At 42.6% G+C, this 17,808-nt stretch overlaps 1 protein-coding gene across 15 annotated transcripts in view; it reads right to left on the bottom strand.

The window, feature by feature from the left end:
* STXBP5 (syntaxin binding protein 5) overlaps positions 1 to 17,808 on the bottom strand; it is a 235,009-nt gene that overhangs the window by 77,578 nt on the left and 139,623 nt on the right. For all 15 annotated transcript variants that reach the window (XM_053291487.1, XM_053291414.1, XM_053291434.1 and 12 more), the window contains 5 exons: positions 15,480 to 15,552; positions 13,779 to 13,926; positions 13,631 to 13,698; positions 12,627 to 12,667; positions 8,855 to 9,075 (listed from right to left, as the gene is read on the bottom strand). In XM_053291487.1, coding sequence (XP_053147462.1) covers positions 8,855 to 9,075; positions 12,627 to 12,667; positions 13,631 to 13,698; positions 13,779 to 13,926; positions 15,480 to 15,552 — 551 coding nt within the window. The remainder of the gene's footprint in view (positions 1 to 8,854; positions 9,076 to 12,626; positions 12,668 to 13,630; positions 13,699 to 13,778; positions 13,927 to 15,479; positions 15,553 to 17,808) is intronic.

Raw genomic sequence — 17,808 nt, 5'->3', positions numbered from 1 at the left:
GAGGTATTTCCTGTGTTGTGGTCAGACTGAGATGTGAAAGTATGCATCCTGTAAGTCTACAGCTGCGAACCAGTCGTTGCGCAGTAGGAGTTGTAGAATCTGGGAAAGGGTGGTCATATGGAAACGCTTTGAATGTATGTAGAGGCTGAGGTCACAGAGATCCAGAATGGGTCTCAGGCCTCCATTCCTCTTCGAGATTGTGAAGTTTCTTGAGAAGAAACCTGTTGCGAGATCGGTGCACACTCGCTGAATGGCATCTTTCCCAAGTAGGGAGTTGATTTCTTGATGCAAGGTCAGGTTTGAGTGGGTGCAGAGTGTCCCTGAAAAAGGAGAGAGGGTGTGAAATTTGATGGCATATCCCATCTGGATGATGGTGAGTACCCAATGGTTCATGGTGATATCCTGCCAGGTGTTTGCAAAAGGAAGGAGCCTGGAGGCAGGCAGAGCATTAGGCTCTCTTGGTGTAAGACAGCTTAGACCGTGGGGTGGCAGTGGGAGTAGATGGCTTATGAAAGGAACCATATTGGTGGTATCTGTTCCTCTGTTGATCTTGATGGTGAAAGGGAGGGAAGGTGGTCCTTTGGCCGGACTGTGATGACCACTGGCATTGCTTGTTTGACTTGCGCTGGAAGGATTGAATACCCATAGACTTCGCAGTTGTTTTGAGCTTATGAATTCTCTCCAATGTATCATCTGTCTCCTTCCCAAACAGACTGTCTCCACTGAAGGAAAGTTCCTGAATATGAAGCTTTGCCTCATGGCCAAGTGAGGTGGATTTCAGCAAAGTGTGTCGACATAAAGCTACGGCCATGGTACGAAAACCACAGTCCGCCTCGTGTCGTGCTGCATGCAGTTGTTGCTTTGTGACTTGCAGACCTTCGGAAAGAAATGTCATGGCAGTGTCCTTCCTGTCTGTTGGAAGTTGCTGTACAAATGGTTTGGGTTTTTCCAAAATAAAGTGCGTATATCGGGCCATGCAGCCTTGGTAATTAGATATGTGGAGTTGAAGGCTTGTTGTGGCATAGATGCGTTTTCCAAAGGAGTCTTTTCCATCTGGGTTTAAAGGGGCTGATAAAAGCTTTTGTTTTGCACACTGCTGAGAAGATTCCAGTACAATAGAATTAGGCTTGGGGTACAAGAACACGTAGTGTGCATCTGCTTGATGGACCCTGTATAAGTTTTCCAGTTTTTTAGACATAGGCTGAATAGATGCCGGTTGGGACCAGGTAGCCTTGATCACTTCAGTGATGGTCGGGAGAAGTGGTAAAGAAACAGGAGCAAGGGTAGAGGGCTTGAGCAATCCAAAAACTGGGTCAGCCATCTCATGTGACAGTTGCTGGGTCTTCAGCTCCAAGACGGAGGCCATACGTTGCAGCTGCTCCGAATAAGGTTTATACTCTTATGAGGAGTGGGGCTTATCCCCACCCAGGGTATCATCAGGTACCGGTGACCTTGGTGGTGCAGCAGGGTTCCTGTTGGAGGAGGAGGCATCAGCGTCACTGTCAGAGTCTGAACCTGGATCTAGGGGGCTTGTAGAGGTGGTTAGCTCTTCACTTGGGGCAGACTTGACTGGCAGTTAAGAAGCCAGCTTATCTTGGGGTTGGACAGGCTTATTAGTTTCCCTTTTTTCCTCCTTGCTTCTTCATTTTCAGATTGTCAGGCAAATTATGCGGAGAACAAGAGCTGGATGTGAGGGTGAATCATGCATGTCTGGGTGTCCTTTAACCTGGCGCCAATCTCTCTTTTGTGAGCCCCAGAGGTGTCTCCCCTTAAAGTCGTCTTGGGCTCTAAGTGAGGGTTGCAGCAGCTATAGGCAGGGTAGCCAGGGGGGTAATAGGGCTGCCAGTCTGGATGGCTCTTTGCAGCCTAGCACTTAAAAGAGCACTCTCTTTCCATGTGTAGCTGCCAATTGCAGTATCAAGTAGAGCAGTCAGATTCGATACTGGAACTATCAGGGTCACGCTCCCAGTCGGGGCTGTCTCCCTCACAGGGATCATAATACTCTTCCTCCGTGTTTTCCCTCTCCTGCAGTATTGGGAAGGTCACCATGGAGACGGTGATCGGTCAGGGAGGCTCCAAGTGTCGCTTTTTTAAGCCTTCCTCCTCGTCGGATTTGGCCAATTCAAGGCTTTTGAACCTGAGGTGGATGGCTTCAGGTTCAGGAGTGGCTCCTCCACTGGTCCCGTGTTCAACAAAGCTTCCTTGGAGGGTACACATTCTGGAGCCTATCGGGTAGGGGGAGATTTCCCAGATGAGTACATCCTGCAGCTTGTATGGCACTGACAGGATGACTCGAAGGTGGAGGGAGATAGCTGGGTCTCAGGAGCTGACAGGGCTCTCTCCCACAGAAGCGCTCTCAAGCGCAAAGCTCAGTTCATCCTTGCTTGCCTTGAGAAAGTCCTGCAAATAGGGCACAGTTTGGTGAGGTGCCCCTCTCCCAGGCAGGCAAGGCAATGGTCGTGGTCGTCTGAAGCTTTGAAGAGCAAAGCTTAAACTGGGGCCTGGCAGCCGTAAACTGCCCGAGGCTTCTGAGGAAAAACAGGTGGGAGGCCGGGTGAAGGGAGGTGGGTGTTGAACTAAATGAATACGCAAAAAGGACGGTAAGATACAATAAGGTGACAAAATGTGAGAAACAAACTCAAATAAAAGGGTATGTGAAGAATAAATGGGGTTTTAAAAAATATATATAATTATTATTTATTTATTTATTTATTTATTTACACAGTCAGACAGGTGTTATTGACTGGTTTGTTTTATCCAGACATCGAGTCCTTCCCAAGGACCTGGAACGGCTGAATTTTATTATCAATGTTGTTGCTGTTATTATAGATATCGTCACAGAATACAGGCTGTTCCCAGTAAAGATGCTTTTTGTAATTGTCTGATGATGATTTCTGTGCCTGTATGGTGTTGAGGTGCTCTTCAAGTTGTTTTGGAATTGCACCTAGGGTGCGAATTACCACTGGGATTATTTTGGTCTTTTTCTGCCACAGCCTTTCAATTTCAATTTGTAGATCTTTGTATTTGGTGATTTTTTCTATTTCTTTTTCTTCTATTCTGCTATCCCCTGGTATTGCTATGTCGATTATTTTTACTTGTTTTTCTTTCTTCTCGACTACAGTTATATCTGGTGTATTATGTGGCAGATGTTTGTCTGTTTGTAGTCGGAAGTCCCATAATATTTTTGCATCTTCATTTTCGACAACTTTTTCAATTTTATGGTCCCACCAATTTTTGGCTACAGGTAGCTTGTATTTTTTGCAGATGTTCCAGTGTATCATCCCTGCTACCTTGTCATGCCTTTGTTTGCAGTCAGTCTGTGCAATCTTTTTACAACAGCTGATTAGGTGGTCCACTGTTTCATCTGCTTCTTTACAAAGGCGGCACTTGCTGTTTGTTGTTGACTTTTCTACTTTTGCTCTTACTGCATTTGTCCTTAGTGCCTGTTCTTGTGCAGCCAGTATTAAACCCTCAGTTTCTTTCTTCAAGTTGCCATTCTTAAGCCATTGCCAGGTCTTGGTGAGGTCTGATTTTCCAGTTATATTGTGCAAATATTGACCATGCAGTGGCTTATTTTTCCATTGTTCTGCTCGGTTCTTGACTTGTTCTTTCTTGTAGGCCTGCTTTGTTTCATTGGTGTTGAATAGTTTCTCGTTATTGACCATTTGAAGTGCATCTTCTTCACTGTCCTTTATATATTCTTCAAGGCCTCCTTTCTCCTCCTCTACTGTTTGATGGACTTGCAGCATTCCTCTTCTACCTGAGCTGCAAGGGAAGTATAGTCTATCTACATCACTGCAGGGGTGCAGAGCATGATTGATGGTCATTATTTTCCTGGTCTTACGATCTAGCGTCTCTAGCTCTGCCTGGGTCCAGTCTATTATTCCTGCAGTGTATCTGATAACAGGTATAACCCAGGTGTTGATGGCTTGTATGGTGTTCCCGCCATTGAGTTTGGACTTGAGGATTTTTCTAACTCTCCTGATGTATTCACTTCCCATTTTTCTTTTCACTTCAGTGTGTGCGATGTAATCAGGCTGGAGTATGCCCAAGTATTTGTAATGTTCTTTCTCTTCCAGGTTCTTGATGTTGCTTCCATTGGGTAGTTCTATTCCTTCTGTTTTTGTTATTTCCCCTCTGTTCATTATTAATGCAGCACACTTGTCTAGTCCAAACTCCATTGCTACATCGCTACTGAATATACAGACAGTGTTTAGCAGTGATTCGATTTCTGACTAGGACTTTCCATACAACTTCAGATCGTCCATGTGCAGCCGATGGTTGATTTTACTTGATGTTTTAGATGTTTGGTATCCGAGGCCTGTTTTGTTTAGTATTTGTGAAAGTGGAGTCATGGCGATTACAAACAACAAAGGGGATAGTGAGTCCCCTTGGAAAATACCTCTTTTAATGCTTATCTGTCCAAGTGTCTCGCCATTAATTGTTAACCGTGTACTCCACATGCTCATTGCTTTTTAAAATAAATATCTGAATGTTTTTGCTGACACCAGTTGTTTCTAAACATTTTAGTATCCATGTGTGAGGCAATGAGTCGAAGGCTTTCTTGTAGTCAATCCATGCAACACTTAGGTTTGTTTTTCTTCTGTTGCAATTTTCTAAAATCATTTTGTCAATCAGCAGCTGGTCTTTTGTGCCTCTGGTGTTAGGGCAATTTCCTTTCTGTTCAACTGGAAGCTGTTTGTTAGTTAACAAGTGTTGCATTACTTCCTCTGTGATTATTCCAGTTAATAATTTGAACATGGTTGGCAGGCAGGTTATTTGTCTATAATTACTTAGAATTGCACCTTTTGCTGGGTCTTTCATCATGAGATGAGTTTTCCCAGTTGTTAGCTATTGTTCTATATCACCTCCTTGCAAAATGTGATTGAACTGTTTTGATAGTTGTTTATAGAGGCTTGTTAGGTGTTTTAGACAAAAGCCATGCAGTTGATCCTCGCCTGGTGCAGTCCAATTTTTAATTTTCTTTGCTCTTTCACTTATTAATTCTGGTGTTATTATTAGATCTTGCATTTGTTGGTTACATTTTTTGACCTCTTTCGCCCAGCCTGCTTTTTTTATTATAATCTATTGGATTGTCCCATATTTCCCCCCAGAATTGCACTGTTTCTTCTTTATTTGGTGTTTCTAAGTTTCTTGCAGTTTCTCCTTCTATGCTTTGGTAGAAACGTCTCTGATTCGACTGGAATTGGAGATTCTGCCTGTGTTGTGTAACTCTGGCTTCGTATCTGCTAATCTTCTTTGACACTGCTGTTATTTGCTGCTTTATTATTTCCAGGACTTCTCTAATTTTCCTTGAATCTAGGTGGTATTTTTGGAACACATACTGTTTGGTGTTTTCATTCTTCAGCTTCTTGTCTTTCATATCTTTCAATTTACTAGCATCTGATCTAAGACTGGAGATTTTATTTTCTAATCTAATCTTCCATTTAGGTGATGTACTACTTTCTTTTTTTACAGGTCCACTGATCTTATATCCGAGCTCTTGTGTTGTTATTGTTGCTGCACTGTACATTAGTTTCTTTGTTTCTTGCAAATTCTTGGTTGTTATTTCTGCAAGGGCAGCGTTGACATCTTTTAATGCCTGAGCAAGTTGTTTTCTGGCAACTGTTTTTAGAGCTGGAAGTCGAACCCTGGTGGTTGTTTGGTTCATGTGCTCAGTTATTTTTTGCTTGAGTTCTTGTTGGTTTTCTGTTAAATGGCATTCAGGTTTTTGAGGTGAAGGGAAAGGGGAGGTTGCCTGGTTTTGATTTTGAAACAGTTCAGCAACAGTGGCATCCTCTATTTCCAGCACCTCCTCCACCTGCGCCTGTGCAACCTCTTCAGTTGGTGGTAATTCTTCTTCCATATTTTGAGCCTGTGTTGCTCTTTGCAGTTCTTCCAGCTCAACTTCTGTGAATATTTTATTTTTTATGAATCTTCTCTGTTCATCTAGCCTTTGTTCTGTTATTTCTGTATCTGGATGCTTCTCTTTCCAAATTTGGTACATTCTTTTAAAATAACCTCTTCTAGTTGGACTAAACTTGTAATAGCAGATCATTATTTTCTTGTTGGCAATTTTCGTATATATTTTCTGGTTAAGCGACGTTTCTTCCAGTAACCTTGCAGTCTCCAGCCCTGGTTGCTCAAATGAAGATCTTGAATCCTGTAGCCCACTTGCTCCCAGATGTCCAGGAATTCCAGCACTTGGTGTTATTACTCCAGCACTTGTATTATTATTATTAATAATAATTAGCTCTGGGCTCAGATGGGAAACTGAGGCAGAAGGTCCTCCGAAGTCACTGTCGTGGCGCTTGGAAGACTGAGGGAGATGTGTGTGAAGGGAAGGATATATCACTATAGGGGGTGGGGCTACTGCACAAAAGCTCTAATAGCTCTAGAAGGTTCCCCGGGGTCTTATCTACGTAGGGGCAGACATCCTTAGTGTTCAGGACAATAGGACCACTATCAAGAACAATGAAAAAACATAACTCTCATACAATCCTTGAGTTTTTGACAACTATAAATATCATTTTGGTCCCAACAACTTCATCTCTATTAGAAGACACTAAACACTTTTGAAAATTATATTTTCATTATATAAGCAATAGCTGACATCCAAATTAACACTCTATCAATGCACCTGTTTTCCCCCATTGTGCAAGGGGAAAGGCATGGTTTTTTTTCATGGTTCTCCTTTTTTGCTGCTGGTTTCTCCCAACACTATCTTTGTGAGGATACTCAAGGATATAATTTTGAGGTGCACAGGTAGCGGCAGAGGAAAGAGGAAAACTGCACTTTCCTCCCCACTCAACAGAAAAACTGATGCATCAGTGGAGGGGTATTCTGAAGGTCAGTCAATAATTTCATTATACAACTGTTTGACAGGACAGTAATTCAGAAATTATTTCGTTACTAAATATCCTATGGCTAGAGAAGATTTGGCAAATCTCACAGGTAAGACAGATAAGTACATCTGAGGGGAAATTCTTATATTTCTATCTAAGATTTTTAAACAAGTTGCTCTGGTAAGAACTAATCTGCCTACTTTCTGTCACTATCCCTACAACTGGACTATATTTGTTCCAAATCAAAGTCCACAAGTTAGCCCACTTGCACCTCAAACATGCACATGTCCGCCATCTTGAAATGGTGTGGATGACATTGTCACAAACTATGACATTGAGGTGTCCCTACAACTGTACCCAATCTGGTTCACATTGGTCCCGGCATTGTGAAGTTGGGGTGGGGACACACACACACACACACACACACACACACACACACACACACACACACACACAGAATGGTGGGTGATTCATAAGCTCACTTTCCTTAAGGAGACTAAAAATGAAAGGGTATGACTATATAATCACTCATGTAGTAAAAAATGCCTTGATTGCACATGTCCAGCTTAAAGCTTTATCCTTCTAGACAAAAAAGAAAGAAAAGAAAAAAGGTTTGTTCTCTGTATCTATGTATAATATCTTTTTCATAAAAATGGGATCTGAAGCAGTGCGGAACCATACAAAGATATGCCACCATCACAATTTACAAGTCTAAAAAGATATGGGGGAAAATCAAACACAAAGAAAAACAGCCAAAAGAAACACTAACTCAGCTAGGTCCATCCAGATAAAATCAAGACAAATCAACTTCGGTAGCTTTCAAAGAATGTTTTCTGATAAAGCAATATTTTAACCTTGCATCAGAAATCTAGAGATAATTGTCCAATACTATATTTTCCAGGTAGCTTCACTGATCTGGTTTGCTGCAGCTGGCAAAGCATCCCACAGTCTACTATTATAGTGAAGATATAGTCATAAGTTGTTGCCTGTGCCCCAAAGTAACAAATGAACATTTAGAAGCACCTCTCCCACAAATCTACAGAGTCATGCCCCCAAACCATATAGGCCTTTAAACATCATCTCCAGTTATTTGAACTGGGCCTAGAAACTAAGGAACCCAGTGAGCCAAATTAGGAACATGGTCCTTTGGGGCCTATACTTGTCAAAAGATGAGCTGTGGCATTTTAAACTAGTTGAAGCTGCTGAACCAAAGGCAAATTATGTTTCAGTAGCTAAAGGTTCCCTGACTATTGCTGCCACCTAAGAATGCAAGCAATAGCATAAGAATAAGAAGTAGTTCCAAGTTGCTCTTTTAAGGGCAGTGTAACCTCTCCTAGAGCAGTTATTACCAATATCCCCTCCAGCCCTAGGATGGCCTGATAGCCTAGACTCTGTCTTGTTTGGATTAAATTTCAATTTCTTAGTCCTCATCTAGCACATAACCCTAACCAGGCATTTATTAAAAAGACGTGGATCATTCTTTTCCCCCTGGATGTGACGGAAAAAAGAGACAGAAGTGTCAAGTATATTGTGGATAACTACCAAAAAAGCTCTCCAAGTGACTACATAAAGATGTTGAAGTGCACAGGGACCCTGTGGTATCTCACAAATCAAAGCTCATAAAAGAGGGTATCACTGGATATCTGGTGTTCCCATAAAGATAGGAGCAAAACCACTACCAAAGAACTGCCTCCAGGTACCATACATCTCACATGGATCAAAAGAATTTGATAGTCTACAGAATCAAATGCCACTCAAACAAACAAACAAACAAACAAACAAACAAACAAGGCTATGCTCCTCCTGTCCAACTCTGGATAAAGATTCATCCAAATTGTGCTAAAGGACATACTAGCGTGTAGGCAGTCATGAGTCTTCATCCCAGAACAAACTGGAATTAAAATGCTCTTCAGGCTGGTATAGTTAGTTTTAGGTATTGCAGATAGATAGACAGGCAGACAGGATAGAGAGTTCAAATACATTGTGTGTGTCAAGATAATGCCATTTACCGGAATGACTTCTGTTGTAACTTCTTGTTTGCTGAATCTGTAAACAATGACATGTGCAGAAACTCCTGCTATGCACAGCATCCTGCTTTCTGGACACCATGAGATGATCTGAATGGCATATGGGTCTTCATCTACTATGTCTGTGCTAGGTCTGTCATCTTTATTTCGTGATTTTTCAAAGACTTTAGCTGTTTTTAGCTTGTATAGCACTTGCAATGTAACTAGAAATCAATAAAAATAGAAGTCAGTTATACATGCAAATACACACAACTGTGAGTAAAAAAATTCCTTTTATAAACAATGTTGTTCAAATAAGTGCTGAAATGCAGGTTATACAGAGCTTACATTCCCATTTATACTGTCTGGGATCCAAAGAGACCTATGCATGAGCAGAATGCTTCTTGTGTGAGTGGGGCAGGAGCTGCCAGGAGAGCTGGTCTTGTGGTAGTAAGCATGACTTGTCCCCTTAGATAAGCAGGGTCTGCCCTGGTTGCATAGGAATGGGAGACCAGAAGTGTGAACATTGCAAGATATTCCCCTCAGGGGATCAAGTCACTCTGGGAAGAGCATCTAGGTTCCAAGTTCCCTCCCTGGCACCTCCAAGACAGAGCTGAGAGAGATTCCTGCCTGCAACCTTGGAGAAGCCACTATCAGTCTGTGAAGACAATACGGAGCTAGATGGACCAATGGTCTGACTCCGTATATGGCAGCTTCCTATGTTCCTCCCTGGATGCATTCTCCTAACAGTATATGTGGTTCCAGAGACCTTCAGGTATGGCTTTTCAGGGGTGTAAGCTGGTGCAGTGGAAAGGTGGGGGTGAGGAGGCAGAAAAAGTCACATGTGCAGACCATCATATACAGTAGGGATGTGCACAGAACCACGGAGGCGTGGTCCGGCACTGGGGGACATGTAGCTTTAAGGGGGGGTGGTAGTACTCCCCCCCGCCACTCTTCCCCCTCCAGCGCTGGTGCGTTTAAAAATCTTCTTGGGGCGGCAGAGTTCCTCTCTGCCGCCCCTGTCCCCGTCGTTGTCCTAAGCCGGCAAAGGAGTACAGCTAGTGGCGCGCATGTGTCCTGTGTGGCGCGCACGCGTCAGTGGCAGAGACGAGCGCACGCACCACACAGGGCGCATGCGTGCCGCTAGCTGTACTCCTTTGCCGGCTTAGAAGGACAACGACGGGGGCAGGGGCGGCAGAGAGGAACTCTGCTGCCCCAAGAAGATTTTTAAACGCACCAGCGCCGGAGGGGGAAGAGCGGCGGGGGGAGTACTACTACCACCCCTTAAAGCTACATGCCCCTGCCCTTCCGAACCAGTCCGGAGGGCTATTATATTGTGCCCGAACCGAACCATATACACTCCTAATATACAGTCCTTTGGCTCCTGGCTGTTGTATATTATGACTACATAGGGACTTTTCAGACTCCCCTCATACAGGGAAATATCATGCCATTATTATTATTACATTTTATATCCTGCTCTTCCTCCCAAGGAGCCCAGAGCGGTGTACTACATACTTAAGTTTCTCCTCACAACAACCCTGTGATTTAGGTTAGGCTGAGAGAGAAATGACTGGCCCAGAGTCACCCAGCTAGTATCATGGCTGAATGGGGATTTGAACTCGGCTCTCCTCGGTCCTAGTCCAGCACTCTAACCACTACACCACGCTGGCTCCAGGATGAAATGTGTAATAAAACACAAATCATATTACATCAACTTGGCCAAAACCAACATGAGGAAGTTCAGCAGAGATAAATGTAAAGTTCTGCACTTACAAACTTGAACTAAGCTACCTTAAGGACATCCGACCCCATATTACCCTGCTTGGTCACTGAAACCTGCAACCAAGTCTATGCTCAGCCCTCTATTAGCTGAGATCCATTTGATGGTTACCAGGGACAGTGTCTTCTTGTTAATGGCCCCATGGCTGTGCAACTCCCTTCCTAGCAAGATCTGAATGACCCCTTTTATTTCAGAGAGCATTCTACCTTGAGAGAATTTACATTATGTCTCCTGGAATCTATGTGTTTAGCTAACTGGTTTTTGCATTTTTATCACATTTTATCTTTTTACGGCAATGTTTTATTGTACAATTTGCTTTTATGTTTTATTTGTAAGCTGCTGTTTTAATGAAGAGTGGGATATAAATCCATTCAAACAAACAAACAAACAAACAAAAATGCACAAGTCTAGGAAGGGAGAGACTAGGCTTGGCAGCAGTACCCGTAAAAAGGATCTAAGGGCCTAAGTGTTTTAGTGGAGAACAAGTTAAATATGAGCCAGCAGTGTGAAGAAACTGCTAAAAAGCTAATGCAATCTTGGGCTACATTAACAAACACACAGGGTTCACAAGTAGTGAACTCAATTCACAAGTAGTAATAATTTCACTCTATCCAGCACTGGTCAGACCTCTCTTGGAATGCTGTGTGCAGTTCTGAGCACCACTTTTTAAGCATGTCCAACAGGAGGAAGCCCAGAGCCGCTGCCTGGGCTCTCATGTTATTGTGCCAGCAGCGCTTTTCTCCTTTTCTTGCTTCAGCATGTTTAGAGGGAAGAAGAGCCAGTGAAAGCGAAGGATAGAGAGAGCTGCTGCTGCTGGCTTAACAGCACGGCAGCCAGCAACAGAGAGCCCAGGCAGCTACCTGTCCTCTTCACACTGCTGCACAAAGAACCAGTAGCAGAGCTGACACACTTTAAAAAGAGGAGAGAGGGGCACCTAAGCATGGGAAGTGGGGTGGGGCCTGCGAAGGGTAGGGCAGCAGCACCAACAATCGGGGCTGGAGGCAGGCAGGGTGTGGGAACACATTCTGCCCCCCCACCAAAGGCTCCATTTGAGGCATTTGCCTCCACTCACTTCAAAGGCGAGCCGCCCCTGCATGAACTTGTTCTCTTGTTGCTCCTGAGGTGGCCCTAGAACCAATGCGTTGAAATTACAGGGAACAAGATTTCTAGGCAGACATTTAGAGGAATTCCCTAACTGTAAGAGCTGCTTGACAGTGGAACAATCTGCTTCATGCAGTGCTGAGCTCTCTTTCATTAGAGGTTACAAACAGAGGCTAGATGGCCATTGGTCAGGGATACTGTGGCAGATTCATGTACCAAGCAGGGGGTTGGACTAGAAGACCCTCAGGGTTCATTCCAGCTTGGAGACGGGCTTCTATGAACCTAACACAAAAACAAATAGATCTTCCAGAATTTCTAATTTTTATGTTTAAAAGCACCTCCTTGAGACTGATATGCCCCTTAAGCTTTCAAGAAGCATAAAGGAAAGAAGAGGATGCTATCAACTTTCCCTCCTCCTTGTCCCCATGCAACCTTCAACACATGCAAGGGTCAGTTCTGAAAGGGAAATGGCCTTCACCAGGGGCATGGGGCAAGGCAGCATTTGGCATCTCGCCTCAGACACTACAATACTTTGGGTTACTTGCAGATATGTCATATCAGGTGTTCATCATGTGTTATTAATTCCCTCCCCACTCCGCCCCATTACCTTCCTTATGCCCTACCTTGCACATTAGTATATTAAACCTTCTGGCTATGATTCAGCTCAAGTTAACTGCACTTAAGTGCTATTCAAATAAGTGGGAGAAGTTAGTCACGACTAACCTCAGCCCCACTGGTTTTAAGCATTAGTTCAATTAAGCCTGACTTTTAAGGTAAAAAGGAAACCAGCAGTCCCAGCAAACTGTTCATAATGGAACAGTTTTACAGCAGAACACAGGTTTAAAAATCTTTTCACTAAGAACTTCACATAAAATTCAGCAAAACACTCACTTGCAGAAGCATCCCAGAACTTGATTGACCCATCGGCATGTCTATGAAACAGAATTTAAAAAAATCTTTAGAAACCAATAGCAGATGTGATTAGACGTACAGTTAGTTACATTAAATTGATATAACCATACAGCTGCTATTTGCTTCTTAGCCAGTTTCTAGGACAATGCCCATCATAATAATGGACAAGTTTTGTGCCGAGGTTTTGTTTAATGCAGGGAGTCTAGGGAGGATAATACACTTAAAACTCCTGCTAACTTGGCAAAGAGGCACCTTTTAACGCCGTGATTCTCTTTATTTAGCAGCGGGAGAGCAACTGGCCCTATCCACCCCCAGCATAGTACCTCCAAGTGACTGTTGCTGGTGTATATCTTATGGGTGTGGTTTTTTAGATTGTGAGCCCTTTGGGGACAGGGATCCATCTTATTTATTTATTAATTCTCTGCGTAAACCACTCTGAGCCATTTTTGGAAGGGCAGTATAGAAATCGAATAAACAGCAGCAATAAAAGTACTTTGAACACAGCCACATTTAACACCTCCAAGAGGTTCTTGTAGCTGCAGTCAGATCTCAGAGTCAGGCATGGTGGGCAAATTTTGTCAACAACGTTGGAGTTAAGTACAGTGCTTTATTTTTCTCAGTGGCAGCCACTCAATAGGAGAGGCATACTTGAGGATACCACTAAAATGGAGGATACCACTAAAACCCACCTATTGTTCCTGTGGTCCTAGGGTCTGGGATGACTGGCCACCTCACCCACCCAACCCAGCCCACCACTTCAACTGCTTGCCACATTGCAGTTTGTTTGCTTCACTCTACAGAAAGAAATGGGTATCATTCCAAACCAAGCCAGCCCTGTCCACACCGATCTTAAATCTATTTCTTGGAAATTCTAGAGCTGAAACCGGCTTTTACATACATACAAATTATAAACATAAAAATTTGTAAACGTGATAATCATGTTTTGGCAGCCTCCTTCAAGTTGATGTTCATCATGAACTTACCCAGTAATAATTATCTCAGGATAACTCCGTGTAACCAAACCCCAGTTTCCGCCATTGATAGGCCATTCCTAAACACACATATAAATAGATTAAACACCAAAATACTCAACAGATGCCGGAAAATAATATTATTAACTCAATTTGGTACCTTTTTACTGTAGCCTTGACGCTTTTGTCGAGCTCCAACTGAATAAAGTGCTGGAATAAGATCTCCGGGACAATCAGCAAAATATTCACAACAGGTGACTGGAGATTCGTGTATACTCAAGGGATAGGGATTCTCAAATATAGGATACCTTTAATGAGGGAGAGTGAAAACATTAGAACATTGAAATATTTCCAGTGCACTTGAAGAAACATGAATATGTGCATATTCATATACTTCCCTGGAACACAAAAAAGCAAAAACTAGGTTGTAAATGCCTTGTTACAGAACACTATCATGTAATGTAATTGCTGCACTATAAATAATCCATATTCCAATAAAATGTTGAAGAAAGGTAAATCGCAATGTACTGTATACTGTATTCTTAAGAAAGCCTTTGTAGTCTGTACTAAATCTAATGTTAGGGTCCTAGTCCTGTAGTTGTAAGTTAGTATCCACAGTATCTCTCATGCAACATGCACCAGCACAAGGTACTTTCCCCAGCCCTCCCTCCAAGTGAAGCTTCCTGAGTCTCCTGAAAAGTTACTGCTGAGGGGTGGGGGACTCTCAGCAACAGCATGACCAAGGGATACACAGAAACTATGAAGGGAACCTCTAGCAGAGGGACTACTCCATTCACTGTTTCCAGTATGGGATGTTTCCACATCAGAGAAGAATATGCTTCACACAGGTGTATGTTGCACCAGCAATACCATTGATGCTACCCATAGCTATGAGGCCAAGTAACATACCTAAGTTAGACACTTATCTTCAGGATGAGAATTAGCAGCTAGAACACACAGAAGAGCAGCTGAAAACACAAATCTATAAAGCGAGCAAAGTTTCACAGATTAATTTGACTAACCAGCCTGACAACTTAACGTGTTAAGTTAAATAATTATTTAGTTTTTCTATATCCCACTTCTAAGAACAGGCCTGTTACTTATGTTGTAGAAGAGCATAAACATGCAATAACCCCCATCCCAAAGTCATGTTTTATGCTCAGGCCTGTAGGGAGGCGAACGGCAGCCCGTGTTTGTCCACCACCGTGGCCCCCCAGCCCTGCCATCTGCATCTGACATCAGATGCAAGGGGCAGGGCAGGGGCATGAGGTGTGGCCCGGGTTCTTTGAACCCGTTTGCCCAATGGTGGCTCTGTCCTTGCTTATGCTGTCTCTACAGGTACCTGATTTGTATAATCCTTCTCCCACAAATAAAGTGAGGGAAGTCACATATGAGAGAGAGAGAGAGAGAGAGGGAGGGAGGGAGGGAGAGAGAGAGAATGAATGTATACAGCCCATGTCATATGTTATGTTATTTGCAGGCATAATAATGACACATCAGCATTTATGCTTCCCTACCAGCTACGTATATGTACAGCAACTGTGTGATCTGGCACACAGTGTGCTACATTGAATTATTGCAGAAATTAATTCAGAATGAAAAATCTCCAGTTCTTTATTCCAGATTAGGAGCAAGTAGTTAAAAACTCTTTCCAATGGTTCTTTCAAGAAGATTTTTTTTTTAAGGTTCAGTAATCCATGTCAATCAGAATGAAACAAAACAGAAACATTAATCTTTTGTTTAAAATACCTGCCAGCATAAAATGGAACCACTTTAGCTGCTAATCTGTATCAATGGCAGTAATGCAGTTATTTTTGTTTTGAACACCTCCACATATTCCTATTATATTTTGAATTCTTACCCATTTTGTGCAAGATCGATAAGTACTAAATCTTTTTCTAGAAGAACAACCACAGCATATGGCTCTTGGAAATCTAAAGGGAAAAGAAAAAAGAAAAAACACAACCCAAAACAGAACGTTTAATATTAATTTGCTTTTGCTAAACATGTATACACTGCCAATTTAAATTTTATGAGACTAGATATAGCATTGTGGCACATAAGCAGTTAAACATAAAAAATGGGAGCAAATACTATATACTGGTTTCAGGTCTGTATGTTATGAAGATTATATAAACAGGTTGTTTACCTGTAACAGATGATCCAGTAGTGATCCATGACATTCATAAATATTGGGTTCTGCGTCTGTGCAGACCACTTCAAGTTAAATTCATTAGCTCCTCCAACCACATACTGCGCATGCTCCACATCCTCTTATATTGGTGGTTAGGTGTCCCTCTTTCCGTTTCTTGTTGGCCAGCTTGTCTGTTTTCCTTTTTCCTTTTTTGTTGCTTGCACTCTGCTGCAGGGATGGCCGGGAGGGTTTTATGAATGTCGTGGAGCACTACCAGATCATCTGTTACAGGTAAGCAACCTGTTTATCTGGATAGTGATCTATGACAGTCATAAATATTGGGTGACTTAGAAGCTTCCCTGTTGGTTGCGGAGCTGCAAGCTACTGTAGCACCCTTTTAAGAACTGATCTCCCAAATTCGGCCGCCGCCACAGAACAAAAGTCCAAAGCAAAATGTTTTACAGCCATTTGGTCTGAAGCCCAGGATGCCGCCATACAGATCTTTATATCTTATTCCTGACAAATGTGCTGCTGAAGTTGCATACGACCTCATCAAGTGGGCTTTCACAGATCTTGGCGGAGTCACTTTCTGTAGTGTACAGGCCATGAATATTGTCTCTACTAGCCAGTGAGACACCTGTTGGCATGATGGTGAGCAGCCTTTATGCTGTTCCTTGTAAAATACAAAAAGTTTTTTTTGTTTTCCTGATTTCATTTGTCCTTTTCAAATAGAACAGCATTGCCTTGGCATACATCCAGAAAATGCATTGAGCATTTTAATCCAGTGGATGGGTTTCTGAAAAATGTTGGAAGAACCACTTCTTGGTTTAAGTGGAAATTTGTGACTATTTTCAGTCTGAGCTCTGGGGCCAATCACATTGCCACCTTTTCTGCACGGAACTTAGTGTAGGGCTCATCCATACATAGTGCTAGGAGTTCACTCACACGCTTTGTACTCGTTACTGCAACCAGGAAAACTGTTTTAAGTGTTATCAGCTTCATGGGTGCTGTTGCCATTGGTTCAAAAGGCTTTTCCGTCAATGTGGTGAGCACCAGTGAGAGGCTCCATTTGTCTATGGGCTGTCGTACTGGAGGATAGACATTGTTTATGCCCTTCATAAAGCTTTTGCAGAGCCATGAATTCTATTGCATACCCTGTCTTGACTATCCTCAAGACCCATTGGTCTGATGTTATGTGGTGCCATGCTTGAGCATGATTTGCCAGTTTGATGTTGTTTCCAGCAAACGCCAGACTGATGGTGTTTCTGGTGCTGATGGTATGTGTCAAAGTCTGGTTGGTTTCTAATAGTGAAGATGGACTCCACAATCAATCAAAGGTGTTAGTTGGCCTGCAGTGCAGCTTTCTTATGGTTCTGTTGGTTAACTTCATTATTTTTTTTACATAAGGTTTCTGATTATATCTTTGGAAAGGTTTCCTGTAGTCCCTGTGCTCATTTTGCCTTTGTTGATATCTTGTATTGTTAAACTTAGCCGTTGTTGTGAATGTTTTTGCTGTATTCCTTGATTTTTCCCAGTTTTCCATAGGGATGTCTGTCTCCTCGCAAAATAGCCCCTTGCCATCAAATGGTAGAGCTTCTATACGATCCTGCATGTTGTTGCAGATTAGTTGCATGCAACCAAGCATGTCTCAATATTATTGCCGATGTCAAAGTACGGGATTCTTATTCTGCAAGATGTTTTGAATTGCTCAGCTGCTGGTGTGTTGCTGTAGCTGTTTTTGTTAAAGTAGCTTCAAATCTCTTTCAAAATTCCTCAGGAGTCAAATTCGTGCACTCTTCATTCAATGTCTCCCATAAGGAGTACGTATATTTTGATAAACATGCCATATAATTGGTGATCTTAATTGTTAGAAGTCCTCCTGCCCAAGACATCTAGTTTCCCCCCCTTCCTTATCCGCAGGAGTGGTGTGGTGTTTTCTTCCCTTAGAAGTTGAGGCACAATCTATTACCAATGAATTTGGCACAGGATGTTTCGTTAGAGAGATTCATTACCTTAGTCTTGTATCGTATATAGAGTTTCCAACCTCTTTGATGTT

Source organism: Hemicordylus capensis, chromosome 1 (genome assembly GCF_027244095.1).
Source record: "Hemicordylus capensis ecotype Gifberg chromosome 1, rHemCap1.1.pri, whole genome shotgun sequence".
Lineage (NCBI taxonomy): Eukaryota > Metazoa > Chordata > Lepidosauria > Squamata > Cordylidae > Hemicordylus > Hemicordylus capensis.
The sequence above is the reverse complement of the archived record's forward strand: the minus strand, read 5'-3'. Positions and strand labels throughout refer to the sequence as shown.